We start from the raw sequence: 25,640 nt of genomic DNA, 5'->3' as shown, positions 1-25,640 counted from the left end.
AGAAGGTGTAAGAAAGGAATAAGTTTCATTTTCACATAGAGACAGCATGGAATAAGGGAAATGGAGGCAAAACCAGTTTAAACAAGCCCCAGACAAAGAGAAGAGAGAATCTGCCTGATGTAAAGAGATATGAGGTAGTATCAGAGGCGGGAACTCACAGCAAAAAAAAAATAAAAATTTGGGGGGGGGATTGGCTAATCAGTTCAAAATCTCAATAATGAGCTAGTTGGCTCTCTGGGATTGGCTGTACAAATTAAAATCTCAAAAGAAGAATTAGTTAGTGTTCTCGGATAGGCTGTAACCTCTGTAGTACCCAGTCAATGGGGAAACAGGGGAGGGACTTGCGAATTAGGAGTAGGAGATTTAAAGATCGCCATTCTCTTCCTCTGGTGTGCCAGCCTTCCGCGTGTTTGGCTGGATGCCCCATCTTGCAAGATCGTAAATAAATTCTTTTCTCCTCCAGAACCGAGAGAGCGTCTATTCCCTTACAGGTACCGCTTTATTTCCGACAAAGGGAACATGGATGTAGCTGGGCCCCTCTGGTCCAGTCACTTCTCACAAGGAATGCATAGGCTGAGGTTAAGAGAGAGAAGTGGGTTCTTTATGGGGAAGAAAAAAAGGAGGGTGAAGACTCTGAGGTGGAATCTAGAGATGGGAGGGCTTTTTATTGGCTGTGGTATAACAGCAGTCTCAGCTTGGCTAGGAGGGGCTGTGTAAGGAGGAAGAGGAGGGAAATTGCAGTGGCTGTGGCTATGGCCCTGGCAGGCATGAGTGCAGCAGCAGCAGCGGTGGGTGGCCTGGAGCCCCAGCAGGGCTGAACAGGCTCCGAGTGCAGTGAAGGCTGGGGGAGGAAGTCAGGAGGGGAGATCGAGGATAACTGAGGAGAAAGTTATGGAAGGATTGAAGAAGGAGTTGGGAATAGGAGGAGAAGGATTTGATGAGTGGAACAAGTTTGGCAGAGAGAGAGGCAGAGAGAAAGAGAGAGAGAGAGAGAGAGAGAGAGAGAGGGAGAGAGAGAGAGAGAGAGAGAGAGGGGAGGGGCACCTGCTGCAGGTTGAAAAAGGCCTGGACATGTGGGACTTCACTCAACTTGCCAAGATGCTGACAGTAATTGTCAAGGTTAAAAGAATTTGGATGTCAAGGGTTCTATTTTCTGGCCTGGTGGATATTGTGGCCAGGTGGAATTACAATAGAAAATGAGCTTCTTAGGTTTTAGATCTATCCTGGGGCCAAGTTCTTTGAGGTTCATAGGGTAAGGAGAAATCCAGCTCTCAAGCTTAGGAACCATCAAGAGGGCATCCCCCTTTGAGGGTTCCCAACTCCAGTGCAGTGATGGAGGAGCAGATAGTGGCATCCCACCGTCCTACTCACCCCAGGGTCCAGGACGTGGCAGTAGCAAGTCCCACCTAGCACTAGGATTCCATTGAATGTTGTCCAGGACAAAAGAGAAAGAGAGTGCCAGAAAGAGAGAGAAGGCACTTTCTCCTCACCCTAAGGTGATTTGCCAGTGGTGGGTGTTGAAGTCAGGCAAGTGGGTTGTGACCTATCTGATGGAGATTTTGTCTCTTTTCTCAGTCCCAGTTTTGGCACCAATATTGTTAGGTTTTTCAATTGAGAAGAGAAGTGATGAAAACTCAAAAGGAGTTTTATTGTCTGGCTGTGTGCAGGTGGGCTGAAGCCTAAGAAAATGGCGACAGCCCCGAGCCAAGGGTACAGTAGGGCTTATAAAGGATGGTTGGTGGGAAGTTCTTTGTTCAGGGAAGGGGAGGCTGGCAGGTCTAGGTTGGCAGTTTCTCTAGTTTGGGGAAAGGGAGTAGCTGGCAAGTTTCCATTGCCAGTTTGAAAGCAGGGACTTGGGAGCAGGAGAGTTTAAAATTTTAACTGTCAGGATTCCTAAGGGTGGGGGCAGTGGCTTATTGCAGATCTTCAGGGTTCCTAGGGTGGGGTGAGGGGTGGTAGCACTATCACAAAATTCCTAAGGGTGGGGGTGGGGTGAGTGCCCAGAGCCTGAACCTAACAACAAATCCAATGGTAGAAAATATACAACCACAGTACCTAATCCACATAGTCCCATCAATATTTCTAATGCATTTACTTAGTTTAACTATAAAGAATGCCATTTATTTCTTCCCAATAAAGATTTACAAAACCTTTTTGCATTTGAATGAGAAGAACTTGACATAGAAATAAAAGAGCAGTACAATCAGATTTTGTGAAAAAAATGCAGGTCTTGTCCAGAAATCTTCAGGGAGTAAAGTTCCACAAGAGACTTTTTGCAGGCCAGACCCTTTGGGAAGTGGCCATGCCAAAACAATCCAAAAAGAAACTCAGGATTCATTGGTATAGTGGGCTATTACCAACTGCCAATACCAAATGTTGGATTGGTAGCTGTGTTAGGGTTCTCTAGGGAAACAGAATCAATAAGAGATATCTAAATATAAGATTTTATAAAAGTGTCTCATGCAACTATGGGGATGCATGGGTCCTTATTCCATAGAACAGGCAGTAAACTGGCAACTCCAATGAAGGTGTTTGATGAACTCCTCAGGAAACACTTCACTGGCTCGCCAAAGAAGAAGCAAAGGTCCTCTATCTGTCTCGCCTAAAAGTGTTCAACTGATTGAACCAAATCCAGCTTATTGAATTCTCCCACTGTGGAAAACACAGCCTTTGTTGATGCAATCAGTCACAGCTGCAACCAGCTGACCCATGAGCCAATAAACCAGCCTTCTGGTCTACCAACCAGCCACAAATGTCCTTGCAGTGACAGCCAGGACAGTGCTTGCCCAACAAGACACCTGGACACCATCACCTGGCCAAGCTGACTCATGAACCTAACCATCACAATAGTCAAACCTCTATATCTGGCCATAAAGGGAAATAAAAAAGAACATTTAAAATGGACACCAGAATGTACAACTGCCTTGCAAATTTTAAGGACAAATTGATATAAGCTCCAATCTTGGGCTCCCTGATGCCATCAAAGAATTTGACTTGTTTGTCCATGAAAGGCAGAGCATGACCTTCAAGGTATTTGCATAAGCCTTTTGGAGAAATATACAACCAGTGGCTTATATCAAAACCATTTGACACTGTAGACTGAGGATGGCCCACACACTGAGGACAGTGGCAACCACTTGTGAACACTTATAAAAAGCAAAAAGCTTACTTTGAGCTCCCCTCTTGTCTTTACTGTATGGAAGAAAAAGGGGGACAGTGGCTTACAATGGAGAAGCTAAGTCACTATCCGGCAGTGCTGCTGAACAATCTTGAGTGTCATCCTACAGAAAGCAAAATATTCAGTAGCAAATACTGCCTCTCTCATGAGGAACATCAGCATAAAGGGTGGGACTAATTGCCCTCATAAGGACCTTCCAGCTAAGAACAAAGCAGAGCCTCCTGCCTGCACAAACTAGCATATGCTTATGCTGATTTGCATGCTCACAAAACAATCTGAAAAGAGCATGGCCAAATAATTGCAGCCAGCAAAGACATAAAGCATATAAATCTAATTTTTAAATTTTTAAATCAGTAATGCATCCCAAGAAATTAGTTGTCCACTGCAGAGGACATCTATCCATTAATAATACAAGGTCAAAATGGTGAAGAAATCTAGCAGATAGATTTGCAGTCAAGCCAAAAGTCCTAGGAATCTCCAAATATTTGTTAGTTTGTGGACACTTTTACTAAACAGTTCAAAGCTTTTTTCCTTGTTAGACTAAAAGCACAAGTTGTAAAATGATCACCTCAAAAATTCCTAAATTTGGACTTCTGCTTTCTGTTCAAAGCAATAGACCAGCTTTCATAGCAAAAATTGTTACAGGTGTTTCAAGACTCTTCAGCATCAATTGGTGCCTGCATTCTGCTTACAATTCACAGCCTACAGGATAAAACAGAATGCATGAATTAAACTTTAAAAACAGCCTCACCAAAATCTGCTTGAGAAATTGGACGAAGCTCTACCTATTGAGGGTAAAAGTAGCACCCTGAAGCAGGCTGAGCTTGAGCCCTTTAAAGTAACATTTAGAAGGCCATTTCTAAAGGTTAAATAAGCAAGTAACATGCATCCCAGCTCAGAATTAAATAGAAAGCAATAAGTAAAGTTTTTAAATAGTAGTTTAGCTAAAATTAATAATTTTGCTTCTAATGCCTTAAATTCCCTGCAGATGTACTCCCTTAAACCATTACCAGCCTAAAAACCAAGTCTGGATCTGAACCTGAAAGAACCAGCATCCCCAGGTTCAACTAAATCCTAAAAGGGCTAGACCTTATTTAGTATTACTTGTTACTCATTTTTTTCTGAAGTTGCAGGAAAGAAAGCCCTTGAATTCACCATACCAGAGTCAAACTGCAAGGGTTCCTGGTGAAGACAGCTTTTGTTAAATTTGCTGTGGTAACAGTGAATCCTCCAGAAATAGGGTCCTGGTTATGGACACTTTTTCAAACTGTGCTTATAATCTTCCTAATTGTTATGACTACTCTTGTCCTAGTCAAATGCCTCTTATCTCTATGTACTCAAATAATAACTCAAATGTGTACAAAACCCTTTTCATCTTCCAAAACTCTGGCTAAGAATGATCCATGGTGACTTAAATGTAGAGGGTATAAGAAATGTCTGTATTAGAAGGAAAAAGAAAGTAGTTTTGTCCTAAATGACTGGTTATTTCAGAATGTGGGACAAAAACCTGAAAGGATGCAGAAAGTTGCAGAAATTTTGCAGAAATGGGAATTTATTCCTGTGGTCAAGGTTGGAAAATGGTAAAAACTAGTGATATCACTACTTAATGGTGAAACTTCACAACTTAAAAAAGTGGTTTTGTAAAACAAAATAGCATTAACTATTCCAGTCACCACCCAAGGCAGTACTTGTGCTCTAATTAATGTTCATTGCTGTATGTATGTGCCTAATAATTCACAAAATGTAGCCCTTTACATCTTCCAGAACTTTGGCTAAGAATAATCCATTCTCCACCAAAAGAAATCAGCACTATCTACAAGTTATGAATCAGAGATTTCACCAGATGACCCCTTAATTACTTCACCCCATTTGCCAACAGGGAGCAGCCAGAACTACTGATGCCCTGATTCCCAAGATTGGGAATGAATATTATTTTAAGGGGGAAATCATAACTAACTTTTAAAATATAATCTTAAACAGTAAACAAGCAGGAAATTGTGAAGTAACCTTAAAATATGAGCTTTAAAACTGAAAACAGACTGTAACAGAAGCTCTTTTTCTCACAAAGGAGCAATATGTAAATGTAAAGTCTGCAAACATATGTAAATGTAAAGTTTGCACCTTTTGCAGGTGTCACCAAACTCCTGAAGAATATAGGAAAATGGGAAATAACTAAGTTGATTAACTCCTTTTGTCTCTAATGAGTTTAGCCAATTAAAGATTCACTTGGAGATTGCCTTTTGTCCATCATTCTTGTTGCATGTTAATTGAATGATTATCTCTCTTTGTCTCTGAACCTGGGTATAAAACCTAATTGGAGAAACACTTCAGTGAGGCAGATTTGAGAAAGTTTCCCTGCTTTCCACTGGTGTAAATAATTAAACGTTCTTTTCCTTATCAGTAGGGTTCAGTGTGACTTCTATTTGCCAGCCTAGCAACTGACCTGTATTTCGGAAGAGCCCCTTCTTCAGTACCAGAGGTTTTTGGATCTTTCTGTCCAGTGCTCATTTCTCATGTATCCCTTGATGAAGAAATTATTTCTGTAGACTCGTACCTGGTAAAATATCCCAAACCTGGTGGAATAGAAGAGTCAGCTCTGCAGATACTTCCCATGGGTATCGCCTCATTCTCCATAAGCCCCAGTGGCCTCAGAGGTTGCATCACTCTGTTTCAGCATCTCCAAGGACCCAGGATTTATTCCAGTGGCTACAATTTTTCTTGCATTTGCATATATCTTACACTTCCTAGAGACTTAATGCTACTGCCTCAAAAGAAAGAAGAGCAGGATTCATTTTCAAGATTAGCAAGATCATCTCTGCTATGAATGAAGTTGTCTTAAGTCCCTGAAGCATAGATGCCTGAATGGTCAGCGTGGCTGGGAAATGATTTCTACAAATGATGAATCAGTATCTGATGAAATAACCAGAGATTATTCTCACGTCTCACAGAGGTAATTTATTTTAGCAGGCTTTTGATTTGAACAGCCCAAATGCATTTTTTCTTGCTTCACTTGCTCAAACTTCATTATTACAACTCCACAAGCCAAGAACAAGTACTCTTTGCTATCTATAAAGCAAAATATTGAAAAAGGAAATGATGGTGGTGTTGTAGATATGGACACTGATTTTTATGATGGGGCCAGGGGTCTAATCACAAGGAGGTTTCATATGAAAGCATAAAGTGATTTAGTTTGTTTTAGGGCAAATAAGCTTCTGAAAAAATATAAACACTGGTCTTATATCTAATGAGAATTTATGCTAATCTAATGGTTCTTGCAGTAGCTGTATTGCTTCAAACTTTTCAATAAGGCTGGAGAAGATACATAGAAACCTTAATCAATTCATACACACAATTTCTTTGAGAGATTTCTATCTTTATGGATTGATGTCAGTTCTGTCTGATTCCAAAATCAAAAACTCTACCTTTTTTCTCACTGGTTTCCCTGGACTTGAACAACAGTATCCCTGGCTCTCCATCCCTTTCTCCTGTATCTATGCTATGGTACTGTCAGGGAACTGCCTGGTCCTCCATGTGATCTGGACTGAGCCAAGCCTGCATGAGCCCATGTTCTACTTTCCGGCCATGCTGGCCCTTACTGATCTGTGCATGGGGCTGTCCCCAGTACACACGGTGTTGGGGATCCTGTGGGGACTCAGTCAGGAAATTAGCCTGGGTGCCTGCATTGCCCAAACCTTCTTCATTCATGGTCTGTCAGTCATGGAGTCTAGAGTCCTTCTTGCTATGGCCTTCAATCACTTTACTGCAATATGCAATCCTCTGAGATATACATCCATCCTCACCAATACCAGAATCATCAGAATTGGTGTGGTTATTTTAGGGAGGAGTTTCCTGTTCATTCTTGCTCCCATTGTCCTACTGAAGTTCTTCCATTATTGCCATTCCCACATCCTCTCCCACTCTTTCTGCCTGCATCAGGACCTACTCCGGCTGGCCTGCTCTGACATTCGATTCAACAGCTTCTATACCTTAGCCCTTGTAATCTGTACCCTGTTTTTGGATTCAGTACTCATTCTCACCTCCTATATCTTGATCCTCCACTCAGTCTTGGCTATTGCATCCCAGGAGGAGCAGCTCAAGTCGTTGCAGACCTGTGTCTCCCACATCTGTGTAGTCTTGGTTTTCTACATCCCAATCATCGGTCTGACTATGGTGCACCGCTTTGGGAAAAACCTCTCTCCTGTAGTACATGTCCTCATGGGCAACATCTATATACTTTTCCCACCCTTGATGAACCCAATTATCTATAGTGTCAAGACCCAGCAAATCCGTAGCAGGATCCAGAGATGGTTCACTCTGAAAAGGAACTGAGTATTAGAGGATAACGTATGTTAGGAGGTGGGAGGTAGTAGTTCCAATTTATATCAGTAATTTAGTCTCCAATGCCAGTGGACTAGGCAAAAAAATGTTATTTATAGTCACTTTCTAATTTAGTCTCCAATGCCAGTGGACTAGGCAGAAAAAATGTTACTTAAAAATTAAGGATAATTTTAACTAAAATGAATTATGTATAACAGTGTGCCAATGAGCACTTGCTTAGGAAATTACTAAATTTCTAGTATAATGCATGTTTTCTGAATCCTAGTTCAGAGTGTGATTATATATTTGCATGTAAATTTCTTGTATGTTCATTTATTATGCATATGAAAAGCAATATATGCAAATTTTTTCATGTGTGATAAATTGACTGTTGAAATCATTCATATCTCTTTTACTTATAATTGAGTAAAGTACCCCCAAAGTCCCCTCTGTTGCCTCTAATGGAATTCATGATGTTGGTTGATTGGACTAATGTTCTCAATACAAAAGACTTGGTGACTAACACTGAATCAGCTATCACCTCTCTGCATTTACACGCAAAACACACGTGTACCCTGTAGTGAATACAAAAAAAGTTTAGTATGCTCATAATACCTGCCAATTGACTTTAATCTTGGTGTCCACATATATGGGATCATAAAGAAAGCTTGCTCAATCTCTTCATTTTATAAAAGAGAATGATGAGGTACAGAGTTGTTAAGTTAAACATTAATAGCAAAGCTGGGGATAGAATTGTGATTTTTAAAACTTTAACACATATTTTATTTCTAAGTTTCATCAATGCCATGTATAAAATTAGGAAATTGAATTCAATGATCAAGTCTAAGTGTAAATTTCTTTGGTCCTGGCTTTTTCAAAAACTATTGCCCTTCCCCTTATTTAAAAAATAAATGTAAAACCCATGGTATCAGTCTCAAGACTTATTTTTGTACATTGTTACTTAACCATTGCTCTGTAGAAGCCATACCTGGGGCAGCAAAGCTGTCAGCAGAGCCTTAACTGCAGTTAACCTAATTAGGAAGGAGGAAGCAAAGTTTCTGCACTTTTACATTCATGTATTCAAAGTCTCATCAACAACATTCTAAAGAATACAAAAATATTTTATTAATAAATCAATTTATTCAGTTATTTTTAATTTATTTATTAGTTCAGAAATTAATATTTGGTTTCTTTCATTTTAGTTTGTCTTTTAGTGACTATATCCTCAAAATACTTCTGAAAACATATTTTTTATTATATTTTTTTCTCAAAAAACTCAAAGTGAGTCAATGTTTATGACTCTGAACTTTCAAAACTGCCACCATTCATCCCCCATACATAGCTCCACAGCTTAATCTGCCTAAAGAGCTCTGCTCTTGTCTGATTACCTTCCCTGGAATGATTTATTCTCAGCTACTTAATTTTGTATTCCAGAATGCCCATCTCTCCCACCAGTCCTACCTCTCTTCCTGTAGCCCATTTCCTGAATATCATACTTGGAAATTGTTACTAATTGATCTGCTCTAGTGGCAGCAGAGTAGCATACAATGTATTCCTTTCCCTTGTTAGGGCAATTCAAGTTCATAGGGTAATTTGAGAAATGGGAGTGGGAAGGAAACTTTACATTCAATAATGGCATAGATTATGATGATAATAGAAATTATCATTATCATATATATTGAGTTTTACATTAAAATATTTTTATATATAATAAAATTAAGATTCTGAAACCACAATAGCTAAGGATTGTAGTACTATCCCATTTTATGCAAAAGTAGAGTTGGTCACAGGAATTTAAATTTTATATAAGCTGAGTTTTTTCTCCAAAAGTATTTCTAAGAAAAGAAGAAGTCTTCCTATAATCACACCTTTATAAAGAGTCATATTAGGATGAGTCCCTGTAATTTCTTTACTGTACAAAACTGACTGGAAGACACATTAAACTGAAATGAGACCAAGACAGTAATTGCAAACAATAGAAAGTTTAAATAAAACTTTTTCATGAAGTTTCAGAGTAAAAAATCTGTGATTTCATATTAATTTTTTAATTAATTTGTAACTATATTGATGCTATAATTAGACACTAGCAATTTCTTAATGTATTGTGTGTAGACACATACATACACATATATACATCACATATATTATATCATGTATATATATATTCAGGGTGATTTTATTTGTTTTTCAAGCTTTAGGATGTGGAAGATGCCTTATATTAAGACAAGTAATGTAATTGCCCTGAGTTGAGAAAAGAGTAAACTAAGATTTCTGTCTGTAAAGATGTTTTAATTTGCTTTCTTCTTAGTTCGTCATGACGGAAATCTGGATGAGATGACAGAACACCAGGTGTTTAACCTAGTGCAATAAGAGAAAACCTAATTTCCTACTATTATAACCTATAACCTGCAATTCTATATCACACAGTTATAACCATTAGCAAATCTAGAAACTGTCCTGACTTACCTGTGCCATTATAAATGTTCACGATTGCAAATGATCACATGCTGTGGTATAATTCAAATTCTTATCAGTAAGATAGTGTGTTCAATAAATTTATAAGACTAAGAATGCTCTGCTAAACAGAAATTTGATAGGGAATACCTCTGGTTCTCCTCACACTCCTTCTTCAAGCAAATACAATGGTACAGCAATTAGAAGAAATAAGCCTGTCACCAACTGGCTATTTTTATATGACACTATTAAGATGCATGTGATTTGCTTGCTCAAATATCCCATCTTGGTGTACAGCTTAATAGTCTCTGCATAGATCTTCTTTATTAAACTCTGGACAGTCTGCAATGTGTGTGTGTACATGTGTGTGTGTTTATGTGAGAGACAGAGAGTGTGTGTGTATAATTATTTTTACTTAAGATTGAGAAAGTGATGTGTATGTGGGTTATACTATTTTTTATAACCATTTATGTGTACATTGAGATGTTGAAAAATTAATTAGAATTACAAATAGTATCATAGTTCTAAATAAACAGAAACATTTTTAATTATTTTAAATAATTTATTGAAGTGATATTCACATAACATAAACGTAACCATTCTAAAGTGAACAATTCAGTGGTGTTTAGTATATACATAACACTGTGCAACCACAATCTCTATAAAAATTCTCTCACTCCAAAATGCAATCTCTTACACATTAAACAGTTTCCCCTATTCCCCTCTCCACATATCCCTTGGCAACCAGCAATCTGCATGCCATCTCCATGGACTTATCTATTCAGGAAATTTCATATAAATGGAATCATGCAATATGCAGTATTTTGTGTCGGCTTATTTCATTTATCATGTTTTTGAGGTTCATACATCTTGTAGCACAGATAATCACTTCATTTCTTTTGATGACTGAATAATATTCTATTCCATGTATGTACTACAATTACTGTATCCATTCATTGATGAAAGTTTAGGATATTAAAACTTCTGGTTATTGCAAATGGTGCTCCTATGTAAATGCACATATGAGAATTATTTTACATTTCTACCAGCAATGTACAAGACCGCCCATTTTCCCATATCCAGGCCAACGTTTGTCATGTTACCCCCACTTTTGTTTGTATTGTAGCCTTCCCAAGGGTGTGATGTGGCACCTTATTGTGACTTTTTATTTAATTGTTCAGAAATTACAGGGTTCCTATATATACCATCTCCTCCCACGCACCACACTTTTCCCCATTATTAACATTTGGTATATTTGTTATAATTGGTGAATTGATATTTATACATTATTATTAAGTACATAATTTACATTAGGATTTATTCATTGTTTTGTACAGTTCTATGGGTTTTGACAAATGTAGAATGTCTGGCTCCTTTCATTTAGCGATGTGTAGTTAAGATTCCTCCATGTCTCCTCATGGCTTGACAGAGAATTTCTTTTTATTGCAGAATTATATTCCATTATATGAAAGTACCATTTGTTGGTTTATCAGTTCACCTGCTGAAGGACACCTTGTTCTGGGCCCCTTGCAATTCCATTTGAATTTGAAGATTGGATTTTCCATTGCTTCAAGGAAGGCCACTGGAATTTTGAGAGGGATTGCATTAAATCTATAGATCACTTGGGTAGTATTGACATTCTAACAATACTAAATCATCCAATCCATAATCACATGATGACTTTCCATTTATTTAAGTCTTGTTCAATTTATTTCAGCAGTGTTTTGTAGTTTTCAGTGTACAAATCTTTCACCTCCTTGGTTAAATTTATTCCTAGGTTTTTAATCTCTTGGATGCAACTGATTTGGGGGGTGTTGATCCTGTACCCTATAATTTTGAAAAATTTCAAAAATTTTTAGTTACTTCAAGAGATTGTGGATTTGGGAGATATTCTAAATATAGGATCTTGTCGTTTGTAAATGGAGATAATTTTACTTCTTCGTTTTCAATCTGGATGCCTTTTATTTCTTTTTCTTGCCTAAACAGCTCTGGCAAGACCATCCAGTATAATATTGAATAGTGGTGGGGAAGGTAGGAATCCTTGTCATATTCCTGCTTGTAGGGGGAAAGTTTTCAGTTTTTCACCATTGCATATAATATTAGCTATGGGTTTTTCATAAATTTCTTTTATCATTTTGAGGGAGTTCACTTCTATTTCTAGTTTTATGGGAGTTTTTTTTTTTTTCCTATGAAAATGTGGGTTGGATTTCATAAAATGGTTTTTGTGCATCAAGTGAGAGAATCGTGTCATTTCCCTTCAATTCTGTTAATTGATTGATGTTCCTATGTTGAACCACCCTTGCATTCTTGTGATAAATCCCATCTGTCTAAATGCTCTTGGATTTTGTTTGCTACTATGTTATTGAGGATTTTTGCATCTGCTTTCATAAGAAATATTGCCCTATAAATTTCATTTCTTGTGATCCTTTTGTTATCTTTGGCATCAGGGTAATGCTGGCCTCATAGAATGAATTAGGAAGTATTCTCTCCCCTTCTGTGTTTTGGAAGAGTTTTAGAAAGACTGGTGTTAATACTCTAAATGTTTGGTAGACTAACCAGTGAAGTCACCAGTTCCTGCACTTTTCTTTGTTGGGAGGATTTTTTATTATTGATTCATCTCTTTACTTGTTATAAGTCTACTAATATTTTCTATTACTTCTTAAGTAAGTTTTGGTACTTTGTGAGTTTCAAGGAAATTGTCCATTTCATCTAGGTTATCTAATCATTGACATATGATTATTCTTAGAATTGTCTTATAATCCTTTTTATTCCTGTAAGTTCAGTAGTAATATTTCAACTTTCATTTCAGATTTTAGTTATTTGTGTCTTTTCTCTGTTTTTCTTTATCTCTCTAGCTAAAGGTTTGTCAACTACACTGATCTTTTCAAAGGACCAAACATTTGGTCTAGTTCAGTCTCTCTATTGTTTTTCTAATCTCTTTTTCATTTATCTCCACACTTATTTTTTATTATTTCTTTCCTCCTGCTAGCTTTGGATTTAGTTTGCTCATCTTTTCCTAGTTCCTTAAACTGTAATGTTAGATTATTTATTTGAGATTTGTTTTCCTTTTTGATATTGGAGTTCATTGCTACATTTCTAATGACTGACTTCACTGTATCCTGTAAAATTTATTATGTGTGTTTTAATTTTCATTATTATCTAGGTATTCTCTAATTCCCCTTTGACTTTTTAGGTGACCCATTGATTGCTTAAAAGTGGATTGTTTAATTTTCACATATGCGTTAATTTTTCAGTTTTCCTTGACTTAGGATTTCTAGCTTCATTCCACTGTAGCCAGGGAAGATTTTTTTTCTTTTTTTGCTTTTTATTTCAATTTTTAAAAATTTATTGAGACAAGTTTTGTGGCCTAAATATAGTCTATCTTGGAGATGTTCCCTAAGCACTTGAGAGGAATGCACTTTGTTGTTATTGGGTGGAAAATTCTAGATCTGTTTGGTCTAGTTGGTTAATAATTGGTTTATAGTGTTATTCAAGTCATGTATTTCCTTACTGGTCTTCAACTAGATGTTCTATGCATTATTGAATGTGGACTATGGAAGTCTCCAATTATTATTGTGTAACTGTTTATTTCTCCTTTCAATTTTGCCAGTGTTTGCTTCCTGTATTTTGGAAATCTGTTATTACGTACATAACTGTTATATCTTCTTGATGGATTGATCCTTTTGTTAATATATAGTGTATTTCTTTGTGTCTTGTAATACGATAGTATTTTTACTTGAAGTATACTTTGTGTGATATTAACCTAGTGACTCCAGCTTGCTCTTGATTACTATATGCATGAAATATATTTTATACTTTCCTTAGCTTTCAATCTATTTGTGTCTTTGAAGCTAAAATGAGTTTCTCATACTTGATATAGTTGGATAGTTTTTTTTTTAAATACTACCTGTCAATCTCTGCCTTTTGATTGGCAAATTTAATCAACTTACATTCAAAGTAATTGCTGTTAATGAAGGACTTAATTCTCCCATTTTTCTATTTGTTTTCTCTGTATTCTTTTTCTGTCATTTCCTCCACTACTGCCTTATTTTGGGTTTAGTTGATTTATTTTTGTAGTGTTCCATTTTGATTCCTGTTTTTCTTGTTTGTATATTTTTAAGACATTTTTCTAGTGGTTACCATGGGAATTAAAATTAACATCCTAAACTTGCAGTAATATTATTTTATCTGATAACAAATAGGTTCAAACATACACAAAATCTCTTCTTCTTTTCAGTTCTGCCCTCTTATGTTTTTGTTGTCACAAATTGTGTTTTTATGCACTGTGTACCCAATAATATAGATTGATATTCATTTTTATGCATTTGTCTTTGAAAGCAGGTGGGAAAGATAAAGTGGAGTTACAAACCAAAAATACAATAATACTGATTTTTATATTGCCTATGTAATTACATTTACTGGAGATCTTTATTTACTCATTCCATGTTGAGTTGATGTTTAGCTCCTTTCATTTCACCTGAAGGACACCCTGTAGCATTTCTTATAGGTCAGAGCTGCTGGTAAAATACTCCTCCAGTGTTTTTTTAATCTTGGAATGTCTTAATTTCTCCTTCATATATGAAGGATAGTTTTGCCAGATATAGACTTCCACAGTTTCTGATGAGAAATTGGTTGTTTATCTTATTGAGGATTCCTTCTACATGAGAAGTCACTTCTCTTTTGCAGCTTTCAAGATTCTCTCTTTGTCATTGGCTTTCAACAATATGAGTAGAGTGTATCTTGGTATGGATCTTTTGGGTTTATCCTTGGAATTTGTTGACTTCTTGGACCATATCTTTTCTCAAATTGGTAGATACTTTGGGTATTATTTCTTCATGTTTATCTCTAACTCTTTCTCTCTCTCATTTCCTTCTGGGAGTCCCACAATATTCATGTTGGTCTGTTCAATTTAAAGACTATCCTTTAAGCTCTGTTCACTTTTCTTCATCCTTTTTTGTTTATGCTCCTAAGACTCAATAATTTCAATTGTCATATGTTCACTTCCACTGATTCTTTCTTCTGCCTGCACAAATCTTCTGTTAAACCTTTCAGAGATTTTTTTCTTTTTGGTAATCATTCTAATTATTTTACTTTTCAGCACCAGAAATTCCACCTTGCTCCCTTTTATAATTTCTTCTTCTTTATTGATATTCTCATTTTGTTCATATATTATCTTCTTGGTTACTTTTAGTTCTATGCCACTCCCCTCCTTTTTAAAATTTCTCATTGACTGTATTTAAGACAGTTAATTTAAAATCTTTGTCTTATAAGTCCAATGACTGGGCTTCCTCAGAGACAGTTTCCTTCAAGTTTTTTTCCTTTGAATGGGTCATATTTTTCCATTTCTTTGTAAGCTTTGTGAGTTTTTGTTGAAAACTGGACATTTCAGTATTATAATGTGGTAAGCTTACAAATCTGACTTTCCCTTCCCCATGGTTTGTTTTGCTTAATGGTTGAAGACTGCACTTGTCCATTTGCTAGAGTTTTGACAGAGATTTTCTTGTATGTCAAGAGCTAAGAAAAAAACAAACATAAATAAAAAACCTCTCCCAGTTTTGCAAATTGGCTCTTTAAGAAGTATTCCTTCTATTCTTAGCCAGGCCATTTACTACTCTGTTTAGAGTTCAGTTCCTGATTGCTCTGAACCACTTTTATGTTGCCTTTTACTTGATTTAGCATTTGCTTGTTTGCTGCAAACATTTGAAGACTATCCAGAGTTTTAACAAAGTTGGTCCTGACAGTTTCTGCTTGTTTTTCAATCTTTCTGTGCAGGAACCATGATTTGGAGCTGCCTACTTTGCCATTTTATTTGAACTCAAGAACCAATGTTTGTAGGAAGCTAACTGCAATTATGAGAAAGATAAATATGACATTCTGATGGGCATACTTATACATTATATAAGTAGAAATCAATTTGATATGTCCATTTGAACCTGAGAGGAATGAGGTTTGGAGTCATTATACAGGTGATGATGAAAATAGTTGAGATTTGCAAAGAAGGTTTTAAGGGAGGAAAGCCTTGGGCTAGGAACAGGGTTAATAAAAACATTGGGAATCACTAGTGATTAATGATCAAATCATTTCCCTAACTATGGTTATGAAAATGGAACTGTTTCTCTTTTTATCATTTTTTAAGGTATACCCTTAAGTATCAAAATGTTTTGCCTTTGGTAGAAATTTAAGAAACCTCTGAATAATATTTACAAGATCAATTTTCCTTTTAATCATCTAATCTTTTTATTTCACTCAAATTTTCTTCTTTCTCAATTCAAATCATGAAACAACATATCAATGGCAAAATTTGATGACTTTTGTAAGTGAGATACAGTTTTTCTAGGATTTTAATTTAGAAGTTTTTTAGTTTCCTCAACTGCTTAAGCAAATACCATGATATGACATGGGTTGGGTTAATCAATAAGAATTTATTCACTCATGGTTTGAGGCTGGGAAAAAGTCCTAATCAAGGAATCATCAAGGCTATGCCTTCTTCCTGTTGAATATGGTGTTCTGGGGCTGATTGCTGGCAATCTTTAGTCCTTAGTTTGTCACATGGCACATATGTATATGGGGATAGCTCTTGAGCTCTCCATTCTCTTCCGGGATCCATTGATATTCAGCTTCCTGCTTCCTGTGACTTTCTCTCTCTCTGAATTTCATTCTGCTCATAAAGGACTACAGTAATAGGATTAAGACCCATCCTGATGGGGATTGGCCCACACCAAAATGTCCTACTTATAAGAGATTAACATCCACAGGAAAGGATTAGAGTTAAGAACATATGTTTCTGATATCAGACAGCTTCAAACCACCACAGATGTTTAATGTGGGATCTAACAGGAGTAGAATTGATTCTAATAGTTAGGAGAAAATGTAAAGAAATTCTTTGCTATCCTCTCAATTTCATTGGGAAGCTAATCAGACAGAAGTACAAGACAGAGGATTAAACATGTAAAAAATGAGTTTGGCCTTATGAATTTCTTTGTTTATTATTCTGGACTCTAATCAAGGTAAATGGAATCTGTATGGATTTAAAAATAGATTTAGATGGGGGAAATTCCAAATCATAATTTATTTGGTCACAAAGCTTTTCACATATTTCACCTCTTTTAGGAACATCCAACTGCATTAATCTTATGCTGTGTTTTTGTGGAAGGGAAGCAGAAAGGAAGGAAGTAATTTCTATTTCAAGAGAAGTAATTGAAGACTTGGGGAGATGAAGTGAATGATCTAAAATAGGAGAATTTAAAAGATGATGCCAGCATAAACTTACATCTTTTATTATAATTCAGTGTCTTTGTATTACATTGTACTGCATAAGTTTGAGGGGAATAAAATAGAATTGAATCAAAGGAAGGGGTACATCTCAAAAAAATGTTGCAAAAGGGAGATTAAATTTGTTTGAAGATGAGTTTCTTGGTGAAAATTTTCCCCAAGAGGTCTAACATGATTTATATCAAATACTTTTGTACAATGCAAAACTATCTATGAACCTCACAAGGGCTAAGTAATAACTCAGTCAGTATTTAATTCATATTAATTGCTTTATCTAATTTGTCTTCAGGGGAAATTACAGGAAAATGAACTATCTATAAACAACCAATTTAGTTTAGTCTCATAATTAGTAACTGCAATAGCAAATGCCAAAAAATAGGTAGAATATTTTTGCTTCAAGCTATCAAAATATTCTATGAACCTGTAATATTAAAGTGAAGGGTGGCAAAAGAAAAGTCTGAAAATAAAGACAGAAATAAACACAAATGTTTATGGTAACAGATTAAATGATAAAACCAGGATATTATAGAAAGAGACTAAACTGATTAATAAAAGCTCTATCTATGCAGAGAAAAATAATTTACATAGTTCAGTTGTTGAATAAAAACAAAATCTTATGTGAATTAAAGATAATGTAAAAAAACCATGTGGTTTTGTGCCAACTATTGACTAACAATTTTATTTTTCTTAAGTTTGATAATACAGAATAGGGAAATAGTTACTTGAGTTTTGTTTATGGAAGTTTAGACAAGTGAAAATGCCTTAGATAAACCTTGATAATGCCTATGAAATTTACAGGAGAGACCTTTTACCCCTAATTCCATTTCTATTAATATATCAAGCAAAAATGCTTGCATAGCTATATATGGAGAGAGGAATGTTTATTGAATCATTAACAGGTAAAAAAAGAATAATGAACAAATTAATCATGATATTGTTATAATATGCAATATAATAAAAAAAATTAAAAGGAGGTACCAAAAGTTTTAATTTACAATGCTCTCTGTATAATAACATTAGGTGAAAAATTACTGCAGAAAAATGTTCATGATATGATCCCATTTTATTTAAAATACCTCTACCTGTATTCAGGTGTATAAAATGTATGCATATCATGTCATTTAATAGTGGTTAATTTTGATGAGATAATAGGAAGACAGAGAAAGAAAGTGTGGATTTTTGAGTTTTTACTATAAAACTTGTATCAATTCACATACAAATATATTTATACAAAGGAGAAGTTTCTATAGATTGTTCATAGGATGTGGAGTAATTTTGCTTAACTTGTTAATTGTTCTTTCATATATATAGGCATCAGAAATAATTTCATATTATGATATGGCCCATTATGATGAATAATATGTTGACCCATATTAAGTTTGTGATTGACTATGTCTTCTAAGCATAACACAGTGCATGAAATTTTAAAAAGGAGAATAAAAATGTTTTGTGTACCAAATCTGAACTAAAATAAAGTCAAGTAACTTAGGAAGGGGTAGTTGGGAACAAAGTTTTACCCATGAGCAAGTAATAATGCCAGATTAAATAAAAAGTTAAAAATAACTTTAAAGGCATTGGAGACCTTCTGAAGCATTAAAAGTTTGGAGAGAAGTTCAGGGGACAGAGGAAGCTGACTTTTGGAAGCCACATTTATCTAATGAAACTTTTTTCATTTCTAAGAAGAAGAAAAGAAACTGAGAATCCAATGTTTTCTAGATAGAGCACCATTGCTGAGTGTCAGAAGAATGACAAGAGATTTTGGCAATGTGGCAAGGCATGAGAGAAGAAAGTAAGCCACTTGAGGGTCTGAGATCTGGGTGTGAGAAAGGATTAGAGATCTCAGGATGACACATTTCTTGTTTTACCCTCAAAACATTTTCTAAATTCTGATGCTACATATAACTGAAGGCCAAAACTCAGAGCAGAGGATATTTAAGAAATGAAGGGAATTTATGGAAGTCTTGCCTTCCTTGGCACGTAAGGATTAAAACCCAGGGGGTGGAACCTTTTTGGACACACCTTGATTTCAGTTGAAAGTTTGTAGGCTCAGACCTAGATGTCAGTCCACCCACCTCCATATAAATGGTAAAATAAACTGGAGCCAAGCCAAGTCCTGGATTAGATTAAATCGATAAGCCCCTGTACAGGTTTATCAGAGAGGAAAGGGTAAACTTTCACTGAAAGAAACAGTATCATGTAGCATTCACAAAATTTCAATGTCTGAAAAATGTATTCAAAAACAGGGAAAGAATTAAAGAATTAATAGAAACAGACCCCCAGTTATTTTATTTGTTAGAATTAGCTGTCAAGGATTTCCAAATGATGAAGTTAATGTGGTCAAGAAAATAGAGGAATAGATGGATAAAATAAATGAAGGGATAATAAATTTCATCAGAGAATTTGAATATACCAAAAATAAATAAGGAGGGAGTTAGAGAGAGATAGTATCAAAAAGATATTCTAAAACCATAAAAATCAAAAGCTAAACCTAATAATTCAGAAAACTAGAATTATAGAGCAAAAGGCAAGAGTGTGACCTAGAAGATTTGTTAATAAAAATTAACACAACTGAAATTCTCAAGCAAGATACATTACTAGAGATTAAGAGAAATATTTCACAATGATAAAAAGGTCAATGCACCATGAAGGTAAATTCATTTTAAATCTATATGCATCCAACAAAATTTCTTAAAAAATACATAAAGCAAAAATCAACAGAATTAAAAGGAGACAGACAAATCCTAATTCATAGTAGGGTATTTCAGCATACTTCTATAAAAAGTTGATTAAAAAACACAGGGACAGACATTGGAAGCTATAATGATAAAAACCTACACAACTGACAAATGACTATATTCACACAAATATATGGTTAGAAAAATAGATATAGATATACACAGCACTGCATTCAACAACTACGGAATTCACATTGGTTTGGATGGCACATGGGTATTTACAAAAAGTGTCACAGAATATGTCATAAGAAAAGTTTACATTTATATATTTAAATGCACTGATATTAATAAACAATGCAAAAATGTAGACAATTTTTCTACATAAAGACAACAGGAATGATGATTTTCATAATGAAAACAATAATAGTGATGAGGACAATGACATTGTCTTATCTGTATTGAGTTCTTACCAGCTACCAAGCCTCATTTGAAGGGGGCTTACTTAAATTTAATCATAATACACTATAAAAACCACATCTTTACCTCTCAATGAGGCATATGTCATTTTTTCTGTATTTTACACTTTAGGCTGCTTAATTTGTGACAATAAATTGCTTTCCCACCTTAAATAGTTTGGAAATGTTTTGTGCCTAGTTCTGTGTCACTTCAGAGAACATGCATGTAACCAATATTCTCCATGGCTCTTTTTAAATACCAAAATTAAATCTTTTTCTATCAAATATCCTTGGTAACCACTGGAGTACTTGCCCTCAGTTATGATGGGCATGTAAAATGAGGGTTCTCTGAAACATATTACCATTAGTATATAGGCTCTTTAATGCAGAATAAAATTAACAATTGCTTTATTTAAAAAGGGGTTGGGGGTGGGGAGAACAAGTATAGTGATGACCAAGCCTGCAGAAATTGTTAAGTCAAGCATTATTCTTCCATGAATCAAGCAACTTATTGAGAAGAACTTTAAAATACTATGGTCTATAATAACACATGCCCTTACAGTCATAAGAATGACTTGGTATCAGAACATTCCTCAAATTGCTCTACATACAAATGATGAAAGGAGATGATCACTTAGGAAACAATCCCAAATAAGCATAAAATTTAAGGTCTCAGTCTCAGTTTTGGTGGAACAAATATTTTACATGACATGAAAATCACCAGTTTGAATAGAGCGTGAATTATATGATTGGGAAGCGCATCATGAAGGAGATACTTCAGAAAAAAATTTTGATGGGACAAAGTAAGCAGGAAAGGAGATTTTATACTAATTGGAGAGAGACTGTGGAGAGACTCAAATATTAGATCAAGGAGACTGATCTTGGTGCTCAGAGTAGAGAGGGATCAAAGTTTCATGCTCCACTCTGATCTGACGAAGGGTCACTAGTCCCGTACTCATGTGATGAGAAGAGTAATGTGTTCTGACATAATCCTACAACCAGGGATTTAGTCTTTCAGCATCAAATATGCTCTTCTCTTTCTCTGAAATTCTTCTGACTGCCTTCAGACCACAGGTCAATAAACCATGGAATTCTTTAACACCTTATTTATATATTAATTAATTTATTCAAAAAGCATGATGACAACAGTCATCGCATACAAAGCACAAAGGGTCAAAGATGAGACATTAAACTCATAAAAGGAAATATTTTAATTAAAAGTCAAGTCTGGCCTTGGAACAGAAGACTTTTACTGCCTGATTTTGAATCTGCTTTGTCTTCACCCCATAGACAATGGGGTTGAGGAAAGGTGGGACCAGCAGGTAAAGATTGGACAAGGTGATGTGTATATATGATGGGATATGGGATTCAGATCTGTGACTAAAAAAGGAGAAAAAAGCCAGGAGATAGAATTGGAAGAAGACACATATGTGGGGAATACAGGTATTAAATGCCTTAAGGTGAGCTTCTTTCTGGAGCAGGTGGAAGACAGTGATAAATATTTGGATGTAGGAGAGGGTGATGACAATGAAGTCAAACCCACTGACAATGAAAGCTCCAAATAGTCCATAGACCTTACTTACATAAACATCTTCAGCCGCAAGCTTCACAAGGGCCATGTGTTCACAGTAAGTGTGTGATATTAACTTGGTTCGGTAAAGTTTCAGACGACACTTTATGAGCAATAGGCAAGGGATTACCAGAACGGCAGGCCGCAGTGTCACACTGACTCCAATATGAGTGACTAGTTGGCATGTGAATATGGTAGCATGCCTCAGGGGATAACAGATGGCCACAAAGCAGTCCAGAGCCATGGCCAGCAGAACTCCTTACACAATACCCTGGAATGTATGGATGAGCCACATCTGAAAGAGGCAAGTGTCAAAATAAATCTCTGGCAAGTAGAACCAAAAAACTCCAAGCATCTTGGGCACAATGCTGGTGCTAAGTGCAATGTCTGTGGCTGCAAGCATGGCCAGGAAGATGTACATGGGCTCATGGAGGCTGCACTCAGATTTGATGATGATCAAAATTAGGGAATTCCCAATCAAAGCAATGATGTACATAGCACAGAATGGAATCCCCATCCAACACTGCACAGATTCTAAACCAGGAATTCCAATCAATGACAAGACTGAAGGCATCAACACTATGCCATTAGTAATAGACATAGCAATCCAGGTCTTCTTTCCCAGGGGGCAGGGTTTGTCAATCTATGATTTTCTGCACTCATAAATCCTATTCTCACATAGTGACAAATTTCTTGAATAACAGAATCAGAAGAATCAACTCCATCAGCTTGTTCTCAATGTTTTAAATGAATGAGACACCCCTGATATGGAGACCCTTGGAAAGGTTCACCATATGCATTTTGGAAAATTATCTAACCACCCTCATTCATATCCATTATGTGAAGGCTGGATATTTGGACAGCTTCGCTGTGTCAAGGGCAAAGGGATTGGCATCCTTAGTAGTGTTCTTCCTCCCACATTCCACCTTCTCTTTCCTCTTCCAACCTTTTTAAAAAAATCAGAGTTTAAAAAAATTGGAGGTGATATTTCAGACAGAGGAAAACCAGGATCCCCAGTGACTTCAGCCTCACCTCTCTCCCTATATTCTCTATCCTCTATGGACTCCATACACTTGAGATGAGCAGGGATGAATATATCTGCATTGTATGTTAATACTTCTTTTATAAAATATCAGTTGATTGAAGGCCTCTTTTGAGGGCTCTGACTCCACCACTAAAATAACCTCTTCTCGCCTTGTTCTTCCTTTTGACCAAGTAGTTTTCAAATATGAGATTGATGCAGGATGCTAACTCCACCCAGATAGGTGACATTAGTTGCATAGTTATGGTATATTACCAAGGTAGATTTATCAGGGGGCCAAATCCATCATAGATTCTTCAGGTAAATTTGCATCTATAAGCCCTCCATATAGGCTCTTTCCCACGTATATGATTTGTAGTGAAAGAATGAAAATATTATTTAATAAAATTAAAGGGATTCAAGTATACTTGATATAGGGGAGGAGATGGCTTGAGTTCTTTCTCAATGAAACAATGAGGAACATGCTGTAAGGGCGAGAGTTAAGGTTCCATGAGTGACTGTGGACCCCAGGCTTCCATGGAGAAGCAGCTTTGGGAAATATAATCATTATATAGATACCAGTGTTACTTACTTTTGAAAGGAAGTAGAAAGTTCGAATTTTACATATTCTGGGATAGCTGACACAAGAAAAATATGTGGGAGTGGAAATCTGCTGAGAAATGTCTCAGTGATTCCATGGAAAAAAACTGACAAAAACATAGATACATTCGGATGTAAGTGATGTAGGATACAGCACAGACAGAAAGAGACGACTCCAAAAGAGAACAAAATTCTCATTCCAGTATAAAGGCTGTTGCTCAGGACACTAAACACTGTCCTCTGTATAAAAACAAAGAACTATAGTTTTCTTGTAGGCCTCAGAAGAATATCTATCAGTGACTATTTATTTAAAAGTGAGAGCAGGTATGTTGTCTAGGTGATGTTTAATCCTAGTCTAAATAAAGTTTATATATAAAATTTGTAAGTGCTGCTGTTCTAAGCATTCCGAAACATTTCTCCACACATCAAGTCATCTTCTCCAAATCTCATTCTGTATTCTTCTCTGGATCCCTTAGATCCTAATTCCTACTCACAAATTTTTAAGTGGGAAAGTTTTGGAGGTTTTTCAAGCAAATCACCCTCCTTAAGCAGAATTCTTCAGTGTGACTTCTTGTCAGCTGACCATGTATTTTGATGCCTTTCCAGTACCTATTTTTCTAACTACAAATAATTCTCACTCTTAGAAATACCTCTTCATAGTTACCCAAAGTTTTCCCCATAACATCTCTCCCCCTCTGTATTATACATCTACAGATATAAAGGCACAAAGATCATATCTTTCATGATCCTTCTCTCCTTCAAGTAAAACTCTGACAGCTCACCTGACACCTCTTCCACAGTGGCATGCTGTTAACTGTCCTTAACCTCTGTCTTCCCCTGGCAGAATCTCCAATTAATCATCACTGTTCTGGGATTGCAGTCCTAGAACTTCAAGTTCAAACCCTGTCTATCAAAAATATATTGATGCCATTTACTTATATGATTTTTTTTTTATTCTGGAGTCTATTGTCATTGATTATACATATTTTTATTTCAGAAAATGCCATGCAGCTCCACTTGTCCTTGCTACACATTCTTAAATCACTTACTCAATATCCAGAAACAGCAGTAGGAAGTGACTGGTTCAGGCAAACGGTGTTCATTGCTGGCCCAGCGGTGAGAGATTTTTGTTTTCTAACATAATTTTCCCTGCTGATCAGTTTCATCAGCCTCTGGCAAGTCCTCAGAAATATAGAAATATTGTTTATTCCCAAGGGCCAAGAAGGATGGTTAGACCAGAGAAGTAGCCACTTTTTCTTAGAGCTATCTTCTCACCGAATCCCCGTGGGCCATGACTTATCTAGTGACTTGGCCAGGAGATAGCCATATCTTAAATATATTTAAAGTATAGTTAATTGAAAAACTTTATATTAACCTTGGCTGTTACTTGCTCATTGTATAAAATTAATCAATGCAATAAGAGAGAAACTGAAGTACTCATAATCCTACCACCTTAATCAAATATTAATCTTTTTGTGCACTGTTAATATTTTTAAATGTTTAATTAAAAATATAGTTACATTAGAGTTAGATTTCACTTAGTATTTTATTGTAATTATTTACAGTTTATTAAAATATTTAAAATATCTTTATTAATTATATAATATTTGTCATGAGAAATACCCTAATTAATTTAAATATGTAAAGGTTAGACATTCTGTTCTTTCAGTTTGTTTTTTAAAATAATCTTACAGTGATATCATTTATGCATGACTGTACTCTTGAGTGTAAGAACTGGGACTCTATCTTCATAGTCATTGTGTTTATGATCATTCCCTATCCCAAATTTCAGTCACAGTTCTCCAAATATAGAATAATCTTAATAAATAGTGTTTAAAGAAAGCAGAACACATTTTAGAATATTTTTATTATCAATAGGAAACTATTGCACATACTATGTTAAACTAACAGATTTATCAGGGATATGTTCACATATCTTTTTCTAAAATATATAATAAATGATACATAAAAATGGAAGGATGTAAAATACCTAAAAAATCCATGTCACCCACCCTATTGTTTATGGAGAGAACCATCATCAATACAGTTGAAGTACACTGTGTACCCCACACCAATAGTATGCCCCACCCTTTCTCCC

At 35.8% G+C, this 25,640-nt stretch overlaps 1 protein-coding gene and 1 pseudogene across 1 annotated transcript; one reads left to right on the top strand and one right to left on the bottom strand.

Annotated features, from left to right (window-relative positions):
* The first annotated feature begins 6,562 nt into the window (after nt 1–6,562).
* Nucleotides 6,563–7,507, top strand: LOC119537096 (olfactory receptor 51V1-like). Its single transcript, XM_037839697.1, has one exon. It carries the CDS (start codon nt 6,563–6,565, stop codon nt 7,505–7,507), a length of 945 nt encoding a protein of 314 aa, XP_037695625.1.
* A 14,058-nt stretch (nt 7,508–21,565) lies between these two features.
* Nucleotides 21,566–22,522, bottom strand: LOC119537095 (annotated as a pseudogene).
* Nucleotides 22,523–25,640: the final 3,118 nt, after the last annotated feature.

Source organism: Choloepus didactylus, chromosome 6 (genome assembly GCF_015220235.1).
Source record: "Choloepus didactylus isolate mChoDid1 chromosome 6, mChoDid1.pri, whole genome shotgun sequence".
In the NCBI taxonomy this organism is placed as follows: Eukaryota; Metazoa; Chordata; class Mammalia; order Pilosa; family Megalonychidae; genus Choloepus; species Choloepus didactylus.
This window is presented reverse-complemented; position numbering and strand designations above follow the sequence as displayed.